This window comes from Cygnus olor, chromosome 15, assembly GCF_009769625.2.
Source record: "Cygnus olor isolate bCygOlo1 chromosome 15, bCygOlo1.pri.v2, whole genome shotgun sequence".
Lineage (NCBI taxonomy): Eukaryota > Metazoa > Chordata > Aves > Anseriformes > Anatidae > Cygnus > Cygnus olor.
In genome coordinates this window covers 14,465,909-14,482,197 of record NC_049183.1, presented here as the reverse complement: position 1 = coordinate 14,482,197, position 16,289 = coordinate 14,465,909, and the positions used below count along the sequence as shown (strand labels likewise).

General features: G+C 61.4%; 1 protein-coding gene across 10 annotated transcripts in view; it reads left to right on the top strand.

Moving 5' to 3' along the window:
• Nucleotides 1–16,289, top strand: part of MAP2K3 (mitogen-activated protein kinase kinase 3) — a 28,315-nt gene that overhangs the window by 571 nt on the left and 11,455 nt on the right. The window contains exons 1-3 of one of the 10 annotated variants that reach the window (XM_040574352.1): nt 323–754; nt 15,113–15,145; nt 15,403–15,472. In XM_040574352.1, the coding sequence (XP_040430286.1) occupies nt 742–754; nt 15,113–15,145; nt 15,403–15,472 (116 nt within the window). In that variant the 5' untranslated portion in view covers nt 323–741. Of the gene's footprint in view, nt 1–322; nt 755–3,825; nt 3,844–5,830; nt 6,006–9,513; nt 9,541–10,000; nt 10,453–11,907; nt 11,927–13,090; nt 13,233–13,292; nt 13,313–13,428; nt 13,663–15,112; nt 15,146–15,402; nt 15,473–16,289 lie in introns of those variants that run through there. The other 9 variants (XM_040574355.1, XM_040574348.1, XM_040574354.1 and 6 more) reach the window with 9 other exon arrangements.

Below are 16,289 nucleotides of genomic sequence, written 5' to 3'. Positions count from 1 at the left end.
GGTGTCGTGTGCGTGCAGCACGGTGATAAATTAAAAAAAAAAAAAAAAAAAAAGTTTGATAGAGCTGGAAAAAAAAAAAAAAAGCAACAACTGACCCTATTCTGGAGGAAACGGCCCCAAATCGCCTCTCTTTCAATGCTGGTTGGGGGGCTTCGGCGAGCGCCGTGCGTGGCTTGGGGCAGCCCAAGGGGGTCCCCGGGGAGCACCCCCGCCACCCTGCGCGGGGCTATGGCCGTGGGTGGCAGTGCCACCGGTGGGACCCGGCGGTGCCACCCGGCACGGGGCAGGCAGCGCCACCGCGTCCCCGAGGCCGGCGAGGGCTCGTCCACGAAGCTCGTGCCGCCGGCGTGGAGCTCGCGGGGCTTTCCTCCCGCGGCCGTGATGCGCTGGAAACTCGAAGTCAGGAGCCATGTGAGCAGATGAACGCACCTCGGCGTGACTTTTTATTTTTTGGGGCTTTTTTTTTTTTTTTTTCCCCCCCCCCACCCCTCCTCCTCTAAATGATCCGTGTCTTAAACGGAGGGAATGTGGACCTGAGTTTCCTGTTTGCTGTGTAAGCCGGGGCGTGAATCAGCGGCGATTTACGGTGCGCCGAGCGGAGCTGCTGACTCACGGGTACGAGCGCATGCCTCCCGCCTGCCCCGGCTGCTGCTGCGGGGCTGCAACGGGCTTCATAAAAAGGCTGCGGGAGCCCCGCCGTGCCCACACCTCCCCTGGGGCCCGCGTGGCCCGGCCGCCTGGATGGAGAGCCGAGGTGAGCCCCGGCAGCCTGCCCGGGAGGGTTTCGGGGGGCTGCTTCGCTCGTGGGGTCGTGGTGCCGCGCGTGTGTTCTCGCGTCCTCTCCTCGTGCCCTGCTGGCTGCCGAGACTTGGCTCGGTTTGGGTTCTGCCTGAAACGTGCCGGCTCCTGGAGAGGGCTTGCCAGCTGCGTGCTGCTCCGGGGGGATGCTGCGGGAGAGCAGGCTGCAGCCTGGAATTTATCCTGGGAGATTGGGGTGGCTTTGGGCTCCTGCTGGCTGAAACCTGGAATTTAACTCGGGAAATTTATGTGGCTTTGGGCTCCTGCTGGACGTAACCCAGGATTTAACCTGGGAAATTCAGGTGGCTTTGGGCTCCTGCTGGATGTAGCCTGGAATTTAAGCTGGGAAATTCAGGTGGCTTTGGGCTCGCTCCTGCTGGCTGTAGCCCGGAATTTAACCCAGGAAATCCAGGTAGCTTTGGGCTCCTGCTGGCTGCAGCCCAGAATTTAACTTGGGAAACTCAGGTGACTTTGGGATCCTGCTGGCTGCAGCCTGGAATTTAACCTGGGAAATTCAGGTGGCTTTTGTGCTTCTGCTGGCTCCAGCCTGGAATTTAACCCGGGAAATTCAGGTAACTTCGCTCTCCTGCTGGATGCGTCCCGGAATTTATCCCGGGAGATTCAGGTGGCTTCGTGCTCCCGCTGGCTGCTTTCCCTGCCGGAGGTGACCGGGGCAATGAATGGAGACCGCTGCCTCGTGGCTCGCAGGTTCGCCGTGCCTGTGACTGATGCGCACAAAAACTCGGCTGCCGTCACCTTGGCTTAGTCACGGGGCTGTCTCCTGCCTCCGGAGTTTTTGGGGATGCGCGTGGCCGCCCGTGACACGCGGGATAGGAATGGTGCCGGGCCAGAGCCTTTTCCCCGCGCGGTGCTAAACATAGCTTCCGAGATAAACACCTGGTGGGGATTAGGGAAGCTCAGGAAGGATTTCGCCTTTCTTCCTCTTCCCGCTACCGGGTTGATCCGAATTATCTCGCGGGATGAGGTGTGCGTGTGGGAAACCCTCGCTGGCTGGTTCTGCGTTACCTCGCCTTGTCGAGCCTCATGGTTACCCAAACATGCAAAAGCTTATTTTGCATGTTTGGTTGCCTATATATATATATAGATAGATAGATAGATAGATATTTGCTGGTTGCCTCGGGTCCCCAGCGCTCCCTCCAGCTCCGTTTTCCCAGCTTGGTGGCGGGACGGGAAGGAATTGCGAGGGGCGCCGCGATCTCAGCACGTGGGCACGCTTCGAGAGCGCCGTCCTTCCCCTTAGCCAAGAGATTTTCCTCTGGGAGGACCCCACGGGTTTGGCGGGTGCCTGGATGGGACCCGAGGCCCCTCACCACCACGTGGTTGTGTTTCTCCAGGGCCGGCAGCGCGGCCGGTGCCCTCCGCGCGTGGCCAGCGTGGGGGCTCGCAGCTCTGAACCCGCGGAGCCAGGCTTTTGCTTTGCGCCTGCAGAACGTCACGCTGGAGGTGATAAAAATACTGAGCTGTGCTTCGGCAGCCCCTGAAGGCTGCTCTCCTGCTTGTCAGCCGCTACCGGCGCTCTGGGAGGCGGCTGCTTTCATTCCCCAGGCCCGGGCTGCAGCGCGGGGCTGAGCCAGGGGTTGCTTTGAGCACAAACCTGGCCCCGAGGCTGGTCGCTGCCAGAGGGAATCCGTGCGTGCACTGCGGGGCTTCTCCGTGGGTGCCCAGGTGTCGGGTCCCGGTGACTTTGGGGCCGAGGATATGGGTTTTTTGACGGAGGATTGCTTCCACTGGGTTAACGGTGGCGGGCCGCTCGCTGGGGGGGAGAGCCGGGAGAGGAACTTGTGTTGTCTGGGGGTAATTTTACTCGACCAACAAAAACTTTGGGGTTTTACGGACGTGACTCAGGACTGCTTGTGGGTACGCATGGAGCTCGATTTACCCACAGCTGCTTGCTGACAAAACTCTGCAGTGCAGGTCGAGTCCTAGCCAGGGATTTTGAGACGGCAGAGAGGATTTTTTACGGTGGGAACTGGAAGTTCGTGGTCTTTCTTTCCCAGCTTGGGAGATGCCCCATCCTTTTCATCTCCGTCTGAGTGTCTGTCCCCAGAACAGCCGGGCACGGCCGTGGGTACCACACCGGCACAAAGCGGGTCTGGGTCTGCTTGGTGGGGTCTTCTTGGTGCTGCCTGACGTCCTGCAGGGGTGAGGTGGGTCCCATCCTGCCCTCCAGCAGCGATTGGAAGCGATTACCTGCGTGTGCTGCTGGCATTACAGCCTGGTGCAGGGGGAAATGAAATATTTGGATCCGCGGGCTTTGAGGGTGGAAGGGACGATGGTGAGCATCGTGCTCAGCTGGAGCCAGCCAGGAGCTCAGCGCGTTGCTGCCAGGGCTGTAGGGCACAGCAGCATCCCCACGTGTCCCTGGTCCCTTTGGTCCCTGGCTCCGTGACTTTCGCTTAGCGAAGCCCAGGGGCAGGAGGAGCAGCCCCCAGCGAGCAAGGGAAGGCGGTGGCCTGGCTGGCACCGGCTCCTTTGGGAGCTGCCAGCGTGGAAGAGGAGGAGCCGGGGGGGGGATCTGTCCCCTCCAGGCTGCGGCAGGGTCACTGCCAAACCGGGTCTGTCCCGTGCTCTAAGCCAGATTTGCATCCTCTCAAGTGAAATGCTTATTTTTAAAAAAAAAAAAAAAAAAAGGATAGATTTCCTTTAAAAACATCACACGAGTGGGAGAGGAGGCAGGATGAGGAGGAGACAAAACTTACCAGAAATTGTTTGCAGAGCGTCCACCCTTCCTGCCCCCTACACCGCCACAAGAAATAATAATAATAATAAAAAAAAAAAAATCCTCCTTTTGGAAAGGAGGAAGCCTCCTTTCGGTACAAGCCGTTTCCCATCAGAGGCTGCTAACCTGCGCTGTGGTTTGGTGCTGGCACCGGCGGGGCCGACGTGCCCGATAACTGCGTGGGGCTGAGCCTGGTGCCTGTGTCCCGCATCCATCCGCGCCGGGAGCCGCACCATTTGTCCCTGGCTGCGGGCTGCTCTCCTGCCGTGGTAGTGCCGGACGTTTGGTATGTTTTTTTAGGAAAGGTAAAGCTTTTTTAAGTACTGCTTTCTGTTCAGCCAGAGCTCTCACATTTCCAGCAAACAGAATCTGCAGCTAGCGTTGGGTCCTGCTGGTGCCCCTTCAGAGGCGCTGAGCGGCGAGAGGGTGAAACGCTGGGTGCAATTAGCTGGGGGCAGAGCATCTCCAGCTCGGGCTGCGCCCCCTTTTCCTTCTCCAAGTGCTGCAGCAGCAGTTGCAGGTCGGGAGCGCTTGGCAAGGGCGGCAGCGGTGCGCCAGCCGAGCGCTTCTGCCCCGGGGCGGTTGTGACACCGGCGCCGCTTCCTGCCGGGGCCGCGGGCGGACGTGTGCTCGGAAAATGGTTTGCAACCAGCGCGGCCGGATCTGGAAGCAGGGAGCCTGCTGCTTCGGGGCCTGGGGGGGTGGTGGTGGTGGGGGGGGGCTCGTCCTGGGGGTCCCTGCTCCTCCCTGCCTGTTGGATCCGTGGTGCACGACCCTGTGCAGATCGGGGATGGGATGGGAGGATGCTCGGTGGGTGGTACTGCAGGTGCTGCGTGCCAACCACCCGGGGTGGATTGGGGTTATTTAGGGGAGCAGGGGGTTATCTAGGAAGGCTCGGCGCGCCTGTGCTCGCAGGTCGGTTAGGTACTGCGGTCCCATTCGTAAAAATTCCCTCTTAGCCCAAATCTTGCAGGAAAGCCCCCCTGCCTCGGCCACCCGTCCTGCTCTTAGCAGCTGGAGGCACCTGCAGCCCGAGCAGGTGCCATCTCCTGCTGCCCGCAGCTCAGTAGCACCAGTTTTTTCCTATTAAAGGTAGCAAAGAGCAAATACAGCGTGTGGGGGAGGTATTCCCTGCTGTAGGACAGAGATCTTGCTGCGCTGGGGAAGGGGAGGCCGGCCGTGCTTGGGAAGGAGAGGGCGGGTGAGGGCTGTCCCCTGCCCACGGTGCTGCACGCCGCGGGCTGCCCCGTGCAGCTCGTCCCTAAAAGTGACGTGCCTCTTTCTGTAAGAGCCGGATGTGTTCGGCAGCGAGGCTTTTTAAGAAAGCTGCTCTGCAGAGTTAAAAATCCCCTGCCGCCGCGGACTGCTTGGTTTGTCTCCTGAAATGCTGCCAAATTGCGCTTCGGGCGAAAATGAACGGACCTGGTGCCGGGGCTGCTCTTTGCCTCCTCCCGAGCACCTCGTAAAGGAGCAGCGAGGTGGCAGACCCAGCCACGTTCCACGCCTGTCTGTAAAACCCCGCGCTTACACCCAGAAAATCCCCAGAAAAGCCTCTGCAACCTGTTCCGTCTGCGTTTTTGGTCGATCCCTGCGGTTGCATGGCTTTGAGCACCTTTAGCTCCGAGCACCAGCGGGCTGATGGTGAGCTGCAGGAGCTGGCAGGCAGCTGGGCTTGTCCCCTGGGGCCGGGCCACCCTTCTGTGCTCTGCAGAGGCCGATTTTTTTTTTTTTTTTTGCCCGTCAGAAGCTTTTTGCAGGTATTAATTCAGCCTGGCACTGCCCGGCTTGGTGGAGGATGCCTGGGCAACAAGAGCGGAGTGGTGGCTGCAGGGGGCACCTCTGGAAATGGTGGGTGCATTTTAATCCAAGTTCTTTGTCAGCCTCGCGTGGGCTTTGTTGAGGAACCAGGGAGCGCCTCAGCTTTTCCTCCGGCACCTCTCCCGTCCGTGACATCTCCTCTCCGCGTACGTTCCGGGCTGCTGCAACGCTTCGCCCTTAATTTTTGGATCCCCAAAGAATTTCTCGTTCGGTAATCGTGGGCTTCCCCGCGGGGTTTTACAGGCACAGCTCGGCGAGGGAAGCCGTGTGTGGCAGCCGCGGGGCCGGCAGCCAGCGCGTGTGTTCCCCTTATCTCGAGCAGGTTTCACCTTTTGCACCTCTCCTTCCAGCTCCTCTCTGCTCCATTTCATGCGCTGCCCTGCAGCGCGCCGCTCTTTTCCCCCCAAAACGCTGACTTGCGCCTTGCCCTTTGGGGTTAAAAGGGGATTTTTCTTTTTTTTTTTTTTTCTTGTCGTTTTTTAAATGGAAATGATTCTTGGAAGCCCCGAGCGTGCCCCAGGAAAAGCTGCGAGCTGCAGGCTGGGCGGCACTGAGTCACTGCGTGCTCCTGCCCCGCGACGTGAGCCGGATGTGTCGGGACAGCCTCTGCGGAGCCTGCTGCCTTCCCGGGACGTCTCGAACCGGCTCTGTGAGCAAAAACCTGCCGGGCTCATTTCCACCCAGCCTCGGAAACGTTGCGACGCGGTGTGAATAGGTGGATTCCCGAGCAGGGGGCGAGGAGCGCGCAGCAAAAAAAAAAAAAAACCTAAATAATCTCCAGCGAAACGGAAGCAGGCGAGCGAGGCTGTGCCCTTCCTGCGCCGGGGCTGCCACGTGGGGCTGCGGTGGGGAAACGCTGCCCGAGCCGGGCACCAGCCAGAGATGCCCTGCGGGTGCTGGGCGAATGCAGGGCACACGGAGGGGTTTTCGGGGTGTGGAGCTGCCGAGAGCCCGCGGGGGCGACGCTTTGCAGCAGGGGAGTTTGGAGGAGCAAAGGAGAAATGGTTGCGGGCGACTTCTGCAAAAATGTGGAGCTTAGCAAGCGTGCTGCGCTTTTTTTTTTTTTTTTATATCAAATTGTAACTTCCTGAGCCGGTGAGCGGCTGGGGCTGGCCTCAGGCAGCAGCTGGACGCGGGCTGGGATGCGGACGTCAGTCTGTCCCCGGCGGCGTCGGGTAGGGCTGGGGCAGAGGGAGCAGAGGCTGCGGGTGGCCGCTGTCTGCGGCGGTTTCCACCCTCCCGCCTCGCCAAAGGCTGAGGATCTCACCCGGTTCCCCCGTCACGGGATGGGTTCTGCCTCTTTGCTGCACCCCAGTTTGCTCCTTTCCTCCATCTCGGCTCGGAAAAGTGCGTGCATGGATGTAGTCGGGGGAGAAATGTGGGTAGAGGCAGCAGCTGAGGGTGGTGAGGCAGAAATCCCCGTGCGGCTTCAGGTGCGGCGCGGGTTTGGGCACCGGAGAGCCGCATCTGGGCGTTGTGCTGCGCCAGCGGTGCTCCCAGCCCTGCCTCCGTCGAGCCGCTGGTGGTGACGGACAGACAGACGGACCTGTTCTGACTCACGGACCCCGAGCTGAGTTTGCAGCACCTGCAGCCAGCTACCAGCCCTCCTTGTGTGAGCTGCGTGCACCTGGTCCTGACTCAGCGGGCAGCTGTGACCGCCGGGCTGCGGGTGCCAGCTCCCAGTCCCCGCCGGTGGCATCACCCGGTGCCTCCCCGCCTCTCCAGCTGCTCCCTCTCCTCCTGCCCCCCCCCCCCTTCCCAGAGACATTGCAGACATTGAGCGCTTCCTGATTATTATAATAATTATTATCATTGCTTTTCCCCCCGCAAATTCCACTTTCAGAGCAGGTACCCACGTACGTCATTTACTGGGATGAAATCCCTTTCCCCGCCCGACATAAATTGGGGGGAGGATGGCAGGAAGCTAAACAAGTGATTTTTAATTCTATTTATTTATTTTTAGTCGTTAAGGCTCGCATTAAAAGCAGAAAGAGGCAATACTTTGCCCTTTTACCAACTTTACAGGGTTTTGTGGCCAACTGGAGGTACTTGAAGTTGCACCGAGCCGGGTGGGACGGGCTCAGAAACCAGAGCAGGAGCGGAGCTGGTGGTAGCAGTTCCGCCTCTCCCTCCTGGCTTTTCTCGAAGCGCCATCTCCTTTTTCCTCTCCTCCTGCCCATGAAGTCCCCGGGGCTGGGGTTGCTCCCAGCCCTTTGTCTCGTGGCGGCACGCCAGCGCCGTGCCGGTCCCGGAGGTGGCTCGTGGCCGCCCGTTCCTTGCTGCTGGTTCGGAGGGTGCACGTGCTGCGGTGCCTGCCCTCGGTGGCTCCACGCAGCAGCACGGCGAGCTCCCAGCAGGTGTAGCCTCTGCCACTGCTTTTTCTTTTTTTTTTTTTTTGGGGGGGGGGGGGGAAAAATCCACCCTGAGCGATGGATGTGAGTGTGCAGCCCTGCAGGATGCTCTGCCCGGCCCCGCGCCTGCTCCAAAGAGGTGCCCTGCGGCTGCGGGCAGAGGTTTTTGCACAGCTCCTGCTGTACAGCTGCGCAGTTTTTGGCATGGCGTAGCGTGTCCGATAACGCCACGGTGCCGCTGCCAGCTGGCCGCTGCTCTGACGCTCCCCGAGGGCAGCCTGGGCTCTGCTCCTGTGGGTTTCCCAGCGCGGAGCCTGTCTGCGGAGCCCCCCGGGTTGCAGGGCAGCGAGCTGCCATCGGGGAACAAAGCACAGAAGCAAACGTGGTTGGTTTTTTGCTTCCCCCCCAGCCCCCATCCCTCGGGGCGATGCAGGTAACCTAAAAATCCAGCTGGAACGTAGCTGGGCGGTGACATCCTCCCGAAGCCACGGCGGAGTGGGCCGGCCGGAGCGTTATCTGGCTGCCGCACGGAGCTGGGGCGTGCCTGGCAGCCCAGGGCTGGCAGCAGGGACGTCACCGCGGCGGTGGCTTCAGCTGATGTCCCCGTCCCCAAATCCCTCTCAGTTTTGGGGTGCCGGGCGCTCGCAGTGCTCTCCTTGCATCGCTCTTGGCATCACTGCCCAGCCGGAGCCATCCCGCTCTGCTGGAGTGATGGGAGCAGAAAGGTGACCCCGTTCCCTTTCCTACTGGATTTTGTTGAAAGGTTTTGCTTAAAAACAGAGCTGTCATAGAGCTTTCTGGTCGGGACTGGGGCCGCGGTCCTGCCCACGGGGTTTTGCTGATCCTGGGTCCCCGCTGCCAGCCCGGTGCATCCTCCCGGTGTCCCCGGCCTCATCCAGCCCTCGGAGAGGCCGCGGGTGGGCAGGGGAAGGGTGGGGAGAGGGCTTGGTGCTGGCAGGCTGCTGCTTGAGCTCATTGCTGTTTTTAAGGGTGTGCTCTTCCCCTCATTGAAGCCTGGCAGGGAGCGGCGGCAGCTGCCCGGCGTGCGAGGTTCGGCCGCTCAGAGCCCGGCAGCGGGGCTGGTGGCCCCGGGAGCTGCAAAACGACGGGGCTGGCTCCAAAAAAATGGCATTTCCCGGCACGGGGGATGTGCCGAGGCAGCATGGGCTCCACGAGGGGCTGTAGGGATCCTTGGAGCATCCCCTGTATGGGACGGGGACGTTGCTGCAGAGCTGGGGGCCAACGCGGGGCAGCTCTTGTGTCAGCATCCTTTCTGCGCCGATGATCTCGGCTTGAAACTATACCCTGGGAGTGGAAATGCTCCCGAGGAAAATATCTTCCGCGGTCCTTCTGGGGCTTGTATAAACACTATTTAAAATTAGAGCCGCTCATTAGGTTGGTATGCGCGTTTACCTCGACCTCTGACTTCTCTGCCTGCAAATGCGCGCGGGGTGGCGCAGCCCGCGAGTCAGGGAGCAGCGCGGGAGCGAAGCGGAGGCACGCTTCCTGTAATTAGGGGAAGGTAAAGGAGCTGGTACGGTATCTCCCCTGCAGGCTGCCAGGGAAATTGGAAACAGAGCTGCAGCCTGTTTGGCTTTGGTCAGGGACGTCGGCGCTGGCTTCTGCCCGGGTGGTGCTGGGAGAAGAGGGGAGGGCAGCGATGCTCTGCCACAATTCTCGCACGTGTTGGCGGAGCAGCGGATGATTTTTTCCCCGCCTCCGGCGTTCTCCCTCGCTGTTTACCAGCAAAATCCACGCAGCAGCAGCTCGGACTTCGCCAGCGGAGGTGCCGTCTCAGTTGTCACCCTGGAATAGCTGCCGAGCTCCGCGCGGGTATTGTAATGGAACAATATTTGCGCTATTTGTTGTGGTAATGGTTGTCAGTGGCAAAGCAATTAGCGGGGCACCTGCGGCGCGAAGAAATCCGACCTCGTGCCACCTGGCACTCCCTGGGTGCCAAAGGGCTGAGCGTGGGCGCTCGGGGCTGTGTGTTTGAGCCCCCCCCCCCCCCCGAGCGCTTACATCCCTCGTGCCCTGGTGTTTTTGTGCGCTGCTTCTGCACGGGGCCGCGGGCATCGCCGTGCAAAGCTCTGTGCCGGGGGGCTCAGGAGGGCAGGAGCGATGCTGCTCCCCCCCCCCCCCCCCCCCCCCCCGCCCCATGGAGCCCCTCCGGCTCACGGCAGCGCTGCCCAGGAGCTTTGCACCGTTGGGTTTTTATTCTGGGGAGGGGGACTGAGGTGGGAGAGGCGTGTTGGGCTCCGAGGGCTGAACCCTCCAGCGGCGAAGGCGTCCCCCCCGGGATGCGCCGCAGAAGCCCTGCGCCTCGATGGCTCCCGGCGCTGGCTCCCCCCCAGCTTCCTGTTGACGTCAGCGGTTATTTCGCCCGCTGCAGTTTTTACAACTGTTGAGCTTTTCAAGTGTAACCCGAGCTGAGACCGGCCAACCTCAGCAGCTGCCCATGCGGGGACGCGGCGCTGCCGGCGCCGTCTCCCCCAGCCTTCCTCGGCCGCTCGCCGGCTCGCGGACCCCCGGCACGCGGCGGGGACCCCGCACGGCACCAGGGGGCTGCCGGCGCCTTCCGAGCATGCAGCCCCGCCGGGGATAAGCCGTGGTGCTCGCCAAAAGGGCCCGGCGGCAGATCCCTCGGGCCCTTTTCCCTCCCTCCCCCGGCTCCCCCATCCCTCCCTTCCGCCAGGCGTGCCGTTTCTGTTCTTCATTTCTGGGAAACCATGGACAAGAAGCAAGGTGGGTGTTGCGATTTCCAAAGCACGTGCCGGGGGGGGGGGCGACCGAATGGCCGATGGCGGTGCTAAAAGGGGGCGGTGGAACTTTTTTGGGGTCCGTCCACGGAGTTTTTCTTCTCTCTGCTTGCTCGGGAGGGGGGGGTTCCGCATGTGCGGCTCAGGATCTATTTTTAAAGCTCTGGAAGCTTGCATGTTTTGCACGGGGTTGGAGCGCTGGCATCTTAGCAGAAACCCAGCAGAGCTCCGGGAAGGAGCCTGTCCCTGTTCTGGTGGTGTTCCCAGGGCTTTCCAGCAGCCCTTGCACGCCCGTTGCAGCCGGCGGGGGCTTCTTGTCCAGCACGCTCGGGTTTTTCTCTTTCTCTTTTTGCAGAAGTGCCGGGCGCAGGGCGGCGGTGGTTTGCAGGAGCCCCTCTGCAGGCTGATGAGTGATGGCTCTCGGCAGGTTGAGCGCCGCTTTTCCGCTTACACAGGGAGCTTTTTCCACTCCCGTGACCAAAGCAGCCAAATTCCCCTCTCCGCTTTGTTGCACCCTGCCTCTGTTTTTTATTTTTTTTTCCCTTTGGGGATCCCTTTCCCCCCCCCCCCCCCTTTGGCCCTTCCTTTGCGGCCAGGCTGGGACCCACCCTTCGTCCCTCTGCCTTTTCTGCAGCGTTTCGCTCCCGTCTGCAGGTCGAGGGGAATTGGGGGGGACCCAAAACGTTTTCCCCAGCAGTGTTCGACTCCTGTCCGCAGGTCGAGGGGGAATTGGGGTCACCCGAAACTCTTTGCCCAGCACTAACCCCACCGTGCAGCCCCGGCGGCAGCCCCTGCGCCCGGCAGGTCCGTCCGTGCTCCTGGACTTCACCTGGAGCGCTGGGGAGGCACGGAGAGGTTTGATTTCAAAGGTCAGCTCAGGCAAATAGCTTTATTTGCAGTTCTTTAGGTTGTCCTGTTCGCTTCTCTCCACCCACGCCGGCGGAGTGGGAAGGACAAGCCTCCCGGGGAGAGGTGCAGCGGTGGCAAGGAGGAGGATTTCGGTGTTGAATTGAGCAGTTCCAGGAAACGAATGTGTCCGGTCTTAGCTGGTGCAGACTGTAGCACGAGGGGGGGGGGAAAAAAAAAGCCTTTTTTTTTTTTTTTTCTTTCTTTAGGAGGAAATGGTGCCTTTCTTAGCATAAAGGATGCAGTTACGTGCCTGCGGCGTCACGTGGGTTACGAGCTCGGCTGCGCTAGGAACTTCGGTCAGCTCGTTTTCCCCAGCCCGGGTGCACGCACGGTGCTGTGTGCCCCGGGACATGCTTTGGGCTCATGCTGGGGGTAACGGGGCTGGGATTAATGGGGCCGTGCCCCCGGGTTGCCCCATCCACATTTGGCTGCTGTGGAAGTGATCTGAGGTCGCCACGAGCTCCAGGGAGCAGTTGCAGGCTCTGTGCCTGCACAGCTCTCTAGCAAGAGCCCCGTGCCCTGGGAAGCTGGAGCATTCCCAGGACTTGCAGGTGACAGAAAGCGTCCCCCTGTCCCCAGCAGCTCTCCCGTGGGGTCCCAAATTGGGGGAGAGCTGCTGAGAGCCTGGCAGGTGACAGGGAGCTGAGAGCAGCCGCCTGCGGGGGCCGACAGCAGATGCTGCCCCGGGACCTGCTCAGGGCAGAGGGGGTTGAATTGCAAGGTCGTGCCGGGCTCATCCCGCCGCCCGTTTGTTCCTCTGGCACCGGGCGTCCTGCTCTGGGGCTGCCACCAGCTTTGGGGGTGACACTGGGCAGCGTGCTGGGGACAGCGGTGCTGGGCTCTGGTCCCCCGTGGCCACCGTCTGCCCACCCCGAGCAGGCTGCGGGTGTGCAGAGCTTCAGGACAGGACCGTTTGCCTCTTTCTTTTTCTTCTTATTTTATTTATTTATTTTTTAAATTTATGTATTTCTGGGCTGTGCTCAAGAGGAAGTGGCTCCTGCCCGCTCCACCCCTGCACGGCCGGACCCGTGCTGCTTCTGTGGCTGCGAGCAGCAGGAGAAACACTGCCAGCGCTTCCCCCAGAGGTTTGCAGGATGCCGGAGAGTTTGGTGCCGTGGCAAACATGGGGAGAGCAGGGAGAGGCAAATCCCATCCCCGCCTTGGCTCCCCCGGCTGCGGGGGCAGCGTCCCGTGGGGACAGCCGTGTGATTTTACTCCTGCAGGCTTGGGCTGAGCTGGGTTTTCCGTCCCTGTGAGCAGCCCGGGCAGAGCCTGGTGTCACCGGTGCTCTCTGGAGCTAGGGAATGTTTTTAGGGGCTGGGCGCGACTAAGGGGAAGGGGATTGTTGCTGGCACGGTGACACCGGGAAGTGCGGGGCAGTGGTTTGGGGCTGTGGGGGAGATGGGCTGGTGCACAGAGCCCTCCTTGCAGCAGGGTGTGAGCGCTCTGTGGCTCTCTGATTCTGTTTCACGGGGGACAACCGATGCACGGAGATGCGACGCGGCTTTCCAGCGCGGTGCACGGGGGCTTTGCAGCGGGGATCTCCCCGCCCCGTGCTGACCCTTCCACCCGTGCTCTCAAATCCCGCTGCGGGCACGAGGCTCTGCGTTGATTCCCGACCCCAACGCTCCTCCTGCCAGCTCCTGGGGCTCCAGCGGGGCTGACGCCGCAGCCTCGGGGCCGGCTGCGTGGCGGACCCCGCTCCTGCCGCGTGAGTCAGCGCGCTGCGAGCGGCGCTGTCGGGGGAGCGGGCAGCACACAGGGAGCATTGTGCTCCTGCTGGGGTTACTATGGCAATTGGGGAGAAGGAGAGCAAACAGATTAAGCAAAATACCAGCCGGGACGGTGTGTGTGTGTGTATGCGCGCCTTGGGGGGGGCTGTTTCAGGGCTTCGGGCGAAGGTCTGGCTGGTGGCTGCGCCCTCCGCCAGGCAGGAGGTGGCTGGGGGAGCAGCCACGGGATTGCAGGGGTTTGGTTCGCCCTGTCCCCGGGGTGTTTTGGCCGAGCAGGAGGTGCAGGGTTGGCCTGGTGGGTGTTCAGCAGCATCCCTGGACCGCTGCCTGCATCCCTGAGCCATCTGTAAAATCCAGCACCCTGGGTGGGATGGGAGCGTGTGCCCCCCGCCCCCGCCCCGGGCTCTCCCACCCCCTGGCTGCAGGAGGATGCTGCAGCCCCTCAGGTTTTGGCTCTGGGGCTGGCTGCAGGGAGGGAAGGCGGTGCCCGAACCCGGGGACGGCAGCTTTCGTTTGGCTCCGTTTTGGGTTTGCTCCCGGCGTTGCTCAACCAGGTATTTTGCAGTGTCCTCAGTGGGTGCACGGGGATATTTATAGCTCCCTCTGCCAGCCCGGCTGGGCGCGGGGCCGGGAAGGGAAACCTCGCAGGTTTGTGAACCGGTGATCAAACCCCGTGATTGCCAGGACAGTGTCAGCTCTCCAGGGCTGGTTTCCAGCCCAGCAGGATGGGTTTGGTGCGGAGCAGCCAGGCTGCAGCTGCCCACCCATGCTGCCTCCCCCAGCAGGGCAGGATGCGTCCGGGGGCATCTCCCCTCCTTCCTGCCCAAGTCCCAGCTCCTCGCCTCTTCCCCTCCCTTTCGCAGCAGCGTTGGAAGCGCTGGACTTTGTCCCAGGAGCCGTTCCTCATGGCAGGGAGCCTGCCCGAGGCCACGAGGAGCCGGGAGGTGCCTGCCCCGTGCTCGGAGCCCACCTCTCAGGGCTGCTTCTCGTGCAGCTCCCCAAGGTTAGAGGCACCTTCAGCTGCAGGTCACCGCAGCCCCTTGTCCCTGCAGGGGATCGGGGCAGCAAAGCAGGGCTCTGGCTGTCTCTGCAGCTCTGTCCCATTTCAGTCTCCGTCCGGGGAGGATCACACACGCTGAAGCTGGATCATTCCCAATTTCCCTTCCTGGCAGAAAGCGCACGACCCACTGTGGCCGTGTGGTCCCTCAGCCTCCCTGGGACAGCCTCGTGTCCTGGGGTGGGCACCGGGCTCTTAGGGTCATGCTGCAGTCCCAGCTGCACGCTGGACCTTTGTACTGGTTGTGTCTTGTCCCCTTGGCTTTGTCTGCTAGTGTGTGACCCCCCTGGCAGCCCCTGGGGCTGTCAGATCTCCTTGTGCTGTTTGGAGCTGGGCAGGAGAGCGTCCTGAGGGCTGCTCCTGACGGGCCTGGCCTTCTCCCAGGTCTCAGCCCGTGCAGACCAGGCCTGGATTTGTCTGGCAGTGCTGGGACAGGCAGCTCCTGCCCGGTTTTGTGCTATTTTCCCTTGGTGGCACGTGGGGGTGTCCCCTTTTGGGGTGGGAGTTAGTCACTGCTTGGCTTACTTGTGGTCTGGTGGCCTTCGTCCCGCTGTCGATGTGGAGCAGAGCTGGCCTGGCCGCTTCCCTGCCTGCTTCTGCAGCCGTGATGGATCTGCCCCATCCCGTCCCATGTGCAGCAGGCTCTGTGGGGCTGCGAACCCGCTGAGAAATGGCTCCGGGCGTCCCAAACTGGCCTGGCCGGGAGCCTGGGGCCTGCTGGGGAGCGCAGGAGCTGGGGCAGGGGAGAGCTGGTCGGGGCCCCGCGCACGGCCGGTGGCGTGGGGACCTCTTGTGGCTGGTCAGCCCGGGCTGGGGCTGGGTGCCAGCACCCCTCTGTCCTGTCGGCGTGTTCCTCTGACCGTACGCGGGGCCGTGAGGGGTGTACGCTTTGTGCCTGCTGCTCTGGAGCACCAAAACTGACCCCGTGTCTCTCTGCTCTCTTCCAGATTCCAAGGGATCCTTGGAGCCGCACAAACCAGGTAAGCGCCCAGCAGGAACAGCAGCTTCAACCCATCTCCTAAACGGCAGCGATTAAAAACGCCAAAGCAGAGGAACCCTTAATGGCCACGGGGGTTAACAGGCACTTTTGGGGTGGCTGGAGGAGCGTTGCAAGGTGTGAGACCAGGAAAATGGTTTCTGTTGGTGCACCCCTGGGCTGGGTGGCTGTGGGTGGGAGGATGCTTGAAGGAAGAAAAACAAAAATGCCAGTTGCTCACGTGTGCGTCTTCTCTTCCAGTGAAAAGCAAGAAGAAGCGGGAGCTGAGGATAACATGTGTCCCCATCAAGCAGCCCGTTGCCAACACAACGTAAGTGCGGTTTGACAAAAAGCAGGCAGCTGAAATTCCTGCTCTGCGATGCTCTTCCCAAAACACCTTGGGCTGCGTCCCCGCCGCTGAGCCCTGCTTGTTCCAGGAGCCCTCTCCAGAGACCCTTGACAGCTCCGGGAGAGCAGTGAAATCCTCAGAGGGGAAATTTCACTCCCTAAAAGCCCAGATAGGGCAGATCCCCCAGCGGGGGAGCTGGGGAAGTCCCCCGTTAGTGCCGTGCAGCCTGGCATGCACGCAGCAGCCACCTCCTTCCCCTGTGGCTGCATCTCTCTGAATTTCCCCTGGCGAAGGTGTCAGCCTGGAGCCTGCAGGGTGCTTGCACGCCCAGAGCGCTCCTGTAGAGGCTGGTGCCAGGTGTCCGTGATTCCTTTTCTCTGCGCTTTTCGAGGTGCAATGCAAATATTTGCGCAGTGCAAGGCTTTTGCCACGAGCCTGAGCACTTCCTTGAAGCTGGAGCTTGCTGCATCGCTCTGATGGGAGCTAAACAGGAGGCTAAAACAAATTGCTCAATTTCCAATCTGACAAGGTCACAGCTGGGGAAAGCACAGAAGCGAAGCACGAGGGACAAAAGGCTAATGTCTGCCCCAAAAGCACCCTGCTACCAGTAGTGGGAAGTGGGCAACGATGGGGAAAAAGCCATAAAGGAAGGCTTTTTGCCAGCGTGGTGTTGTGCAAAGTGTGACACTGTGAAATGGTGGCTGCTCCGCATGCCAGGCTGCCTGGAACAGGCCGTCAAGTGTACACAAATGACTCACTGGTGAGGAATTACCTGTTGTTCCCTAGGCGTGTGTTTCGG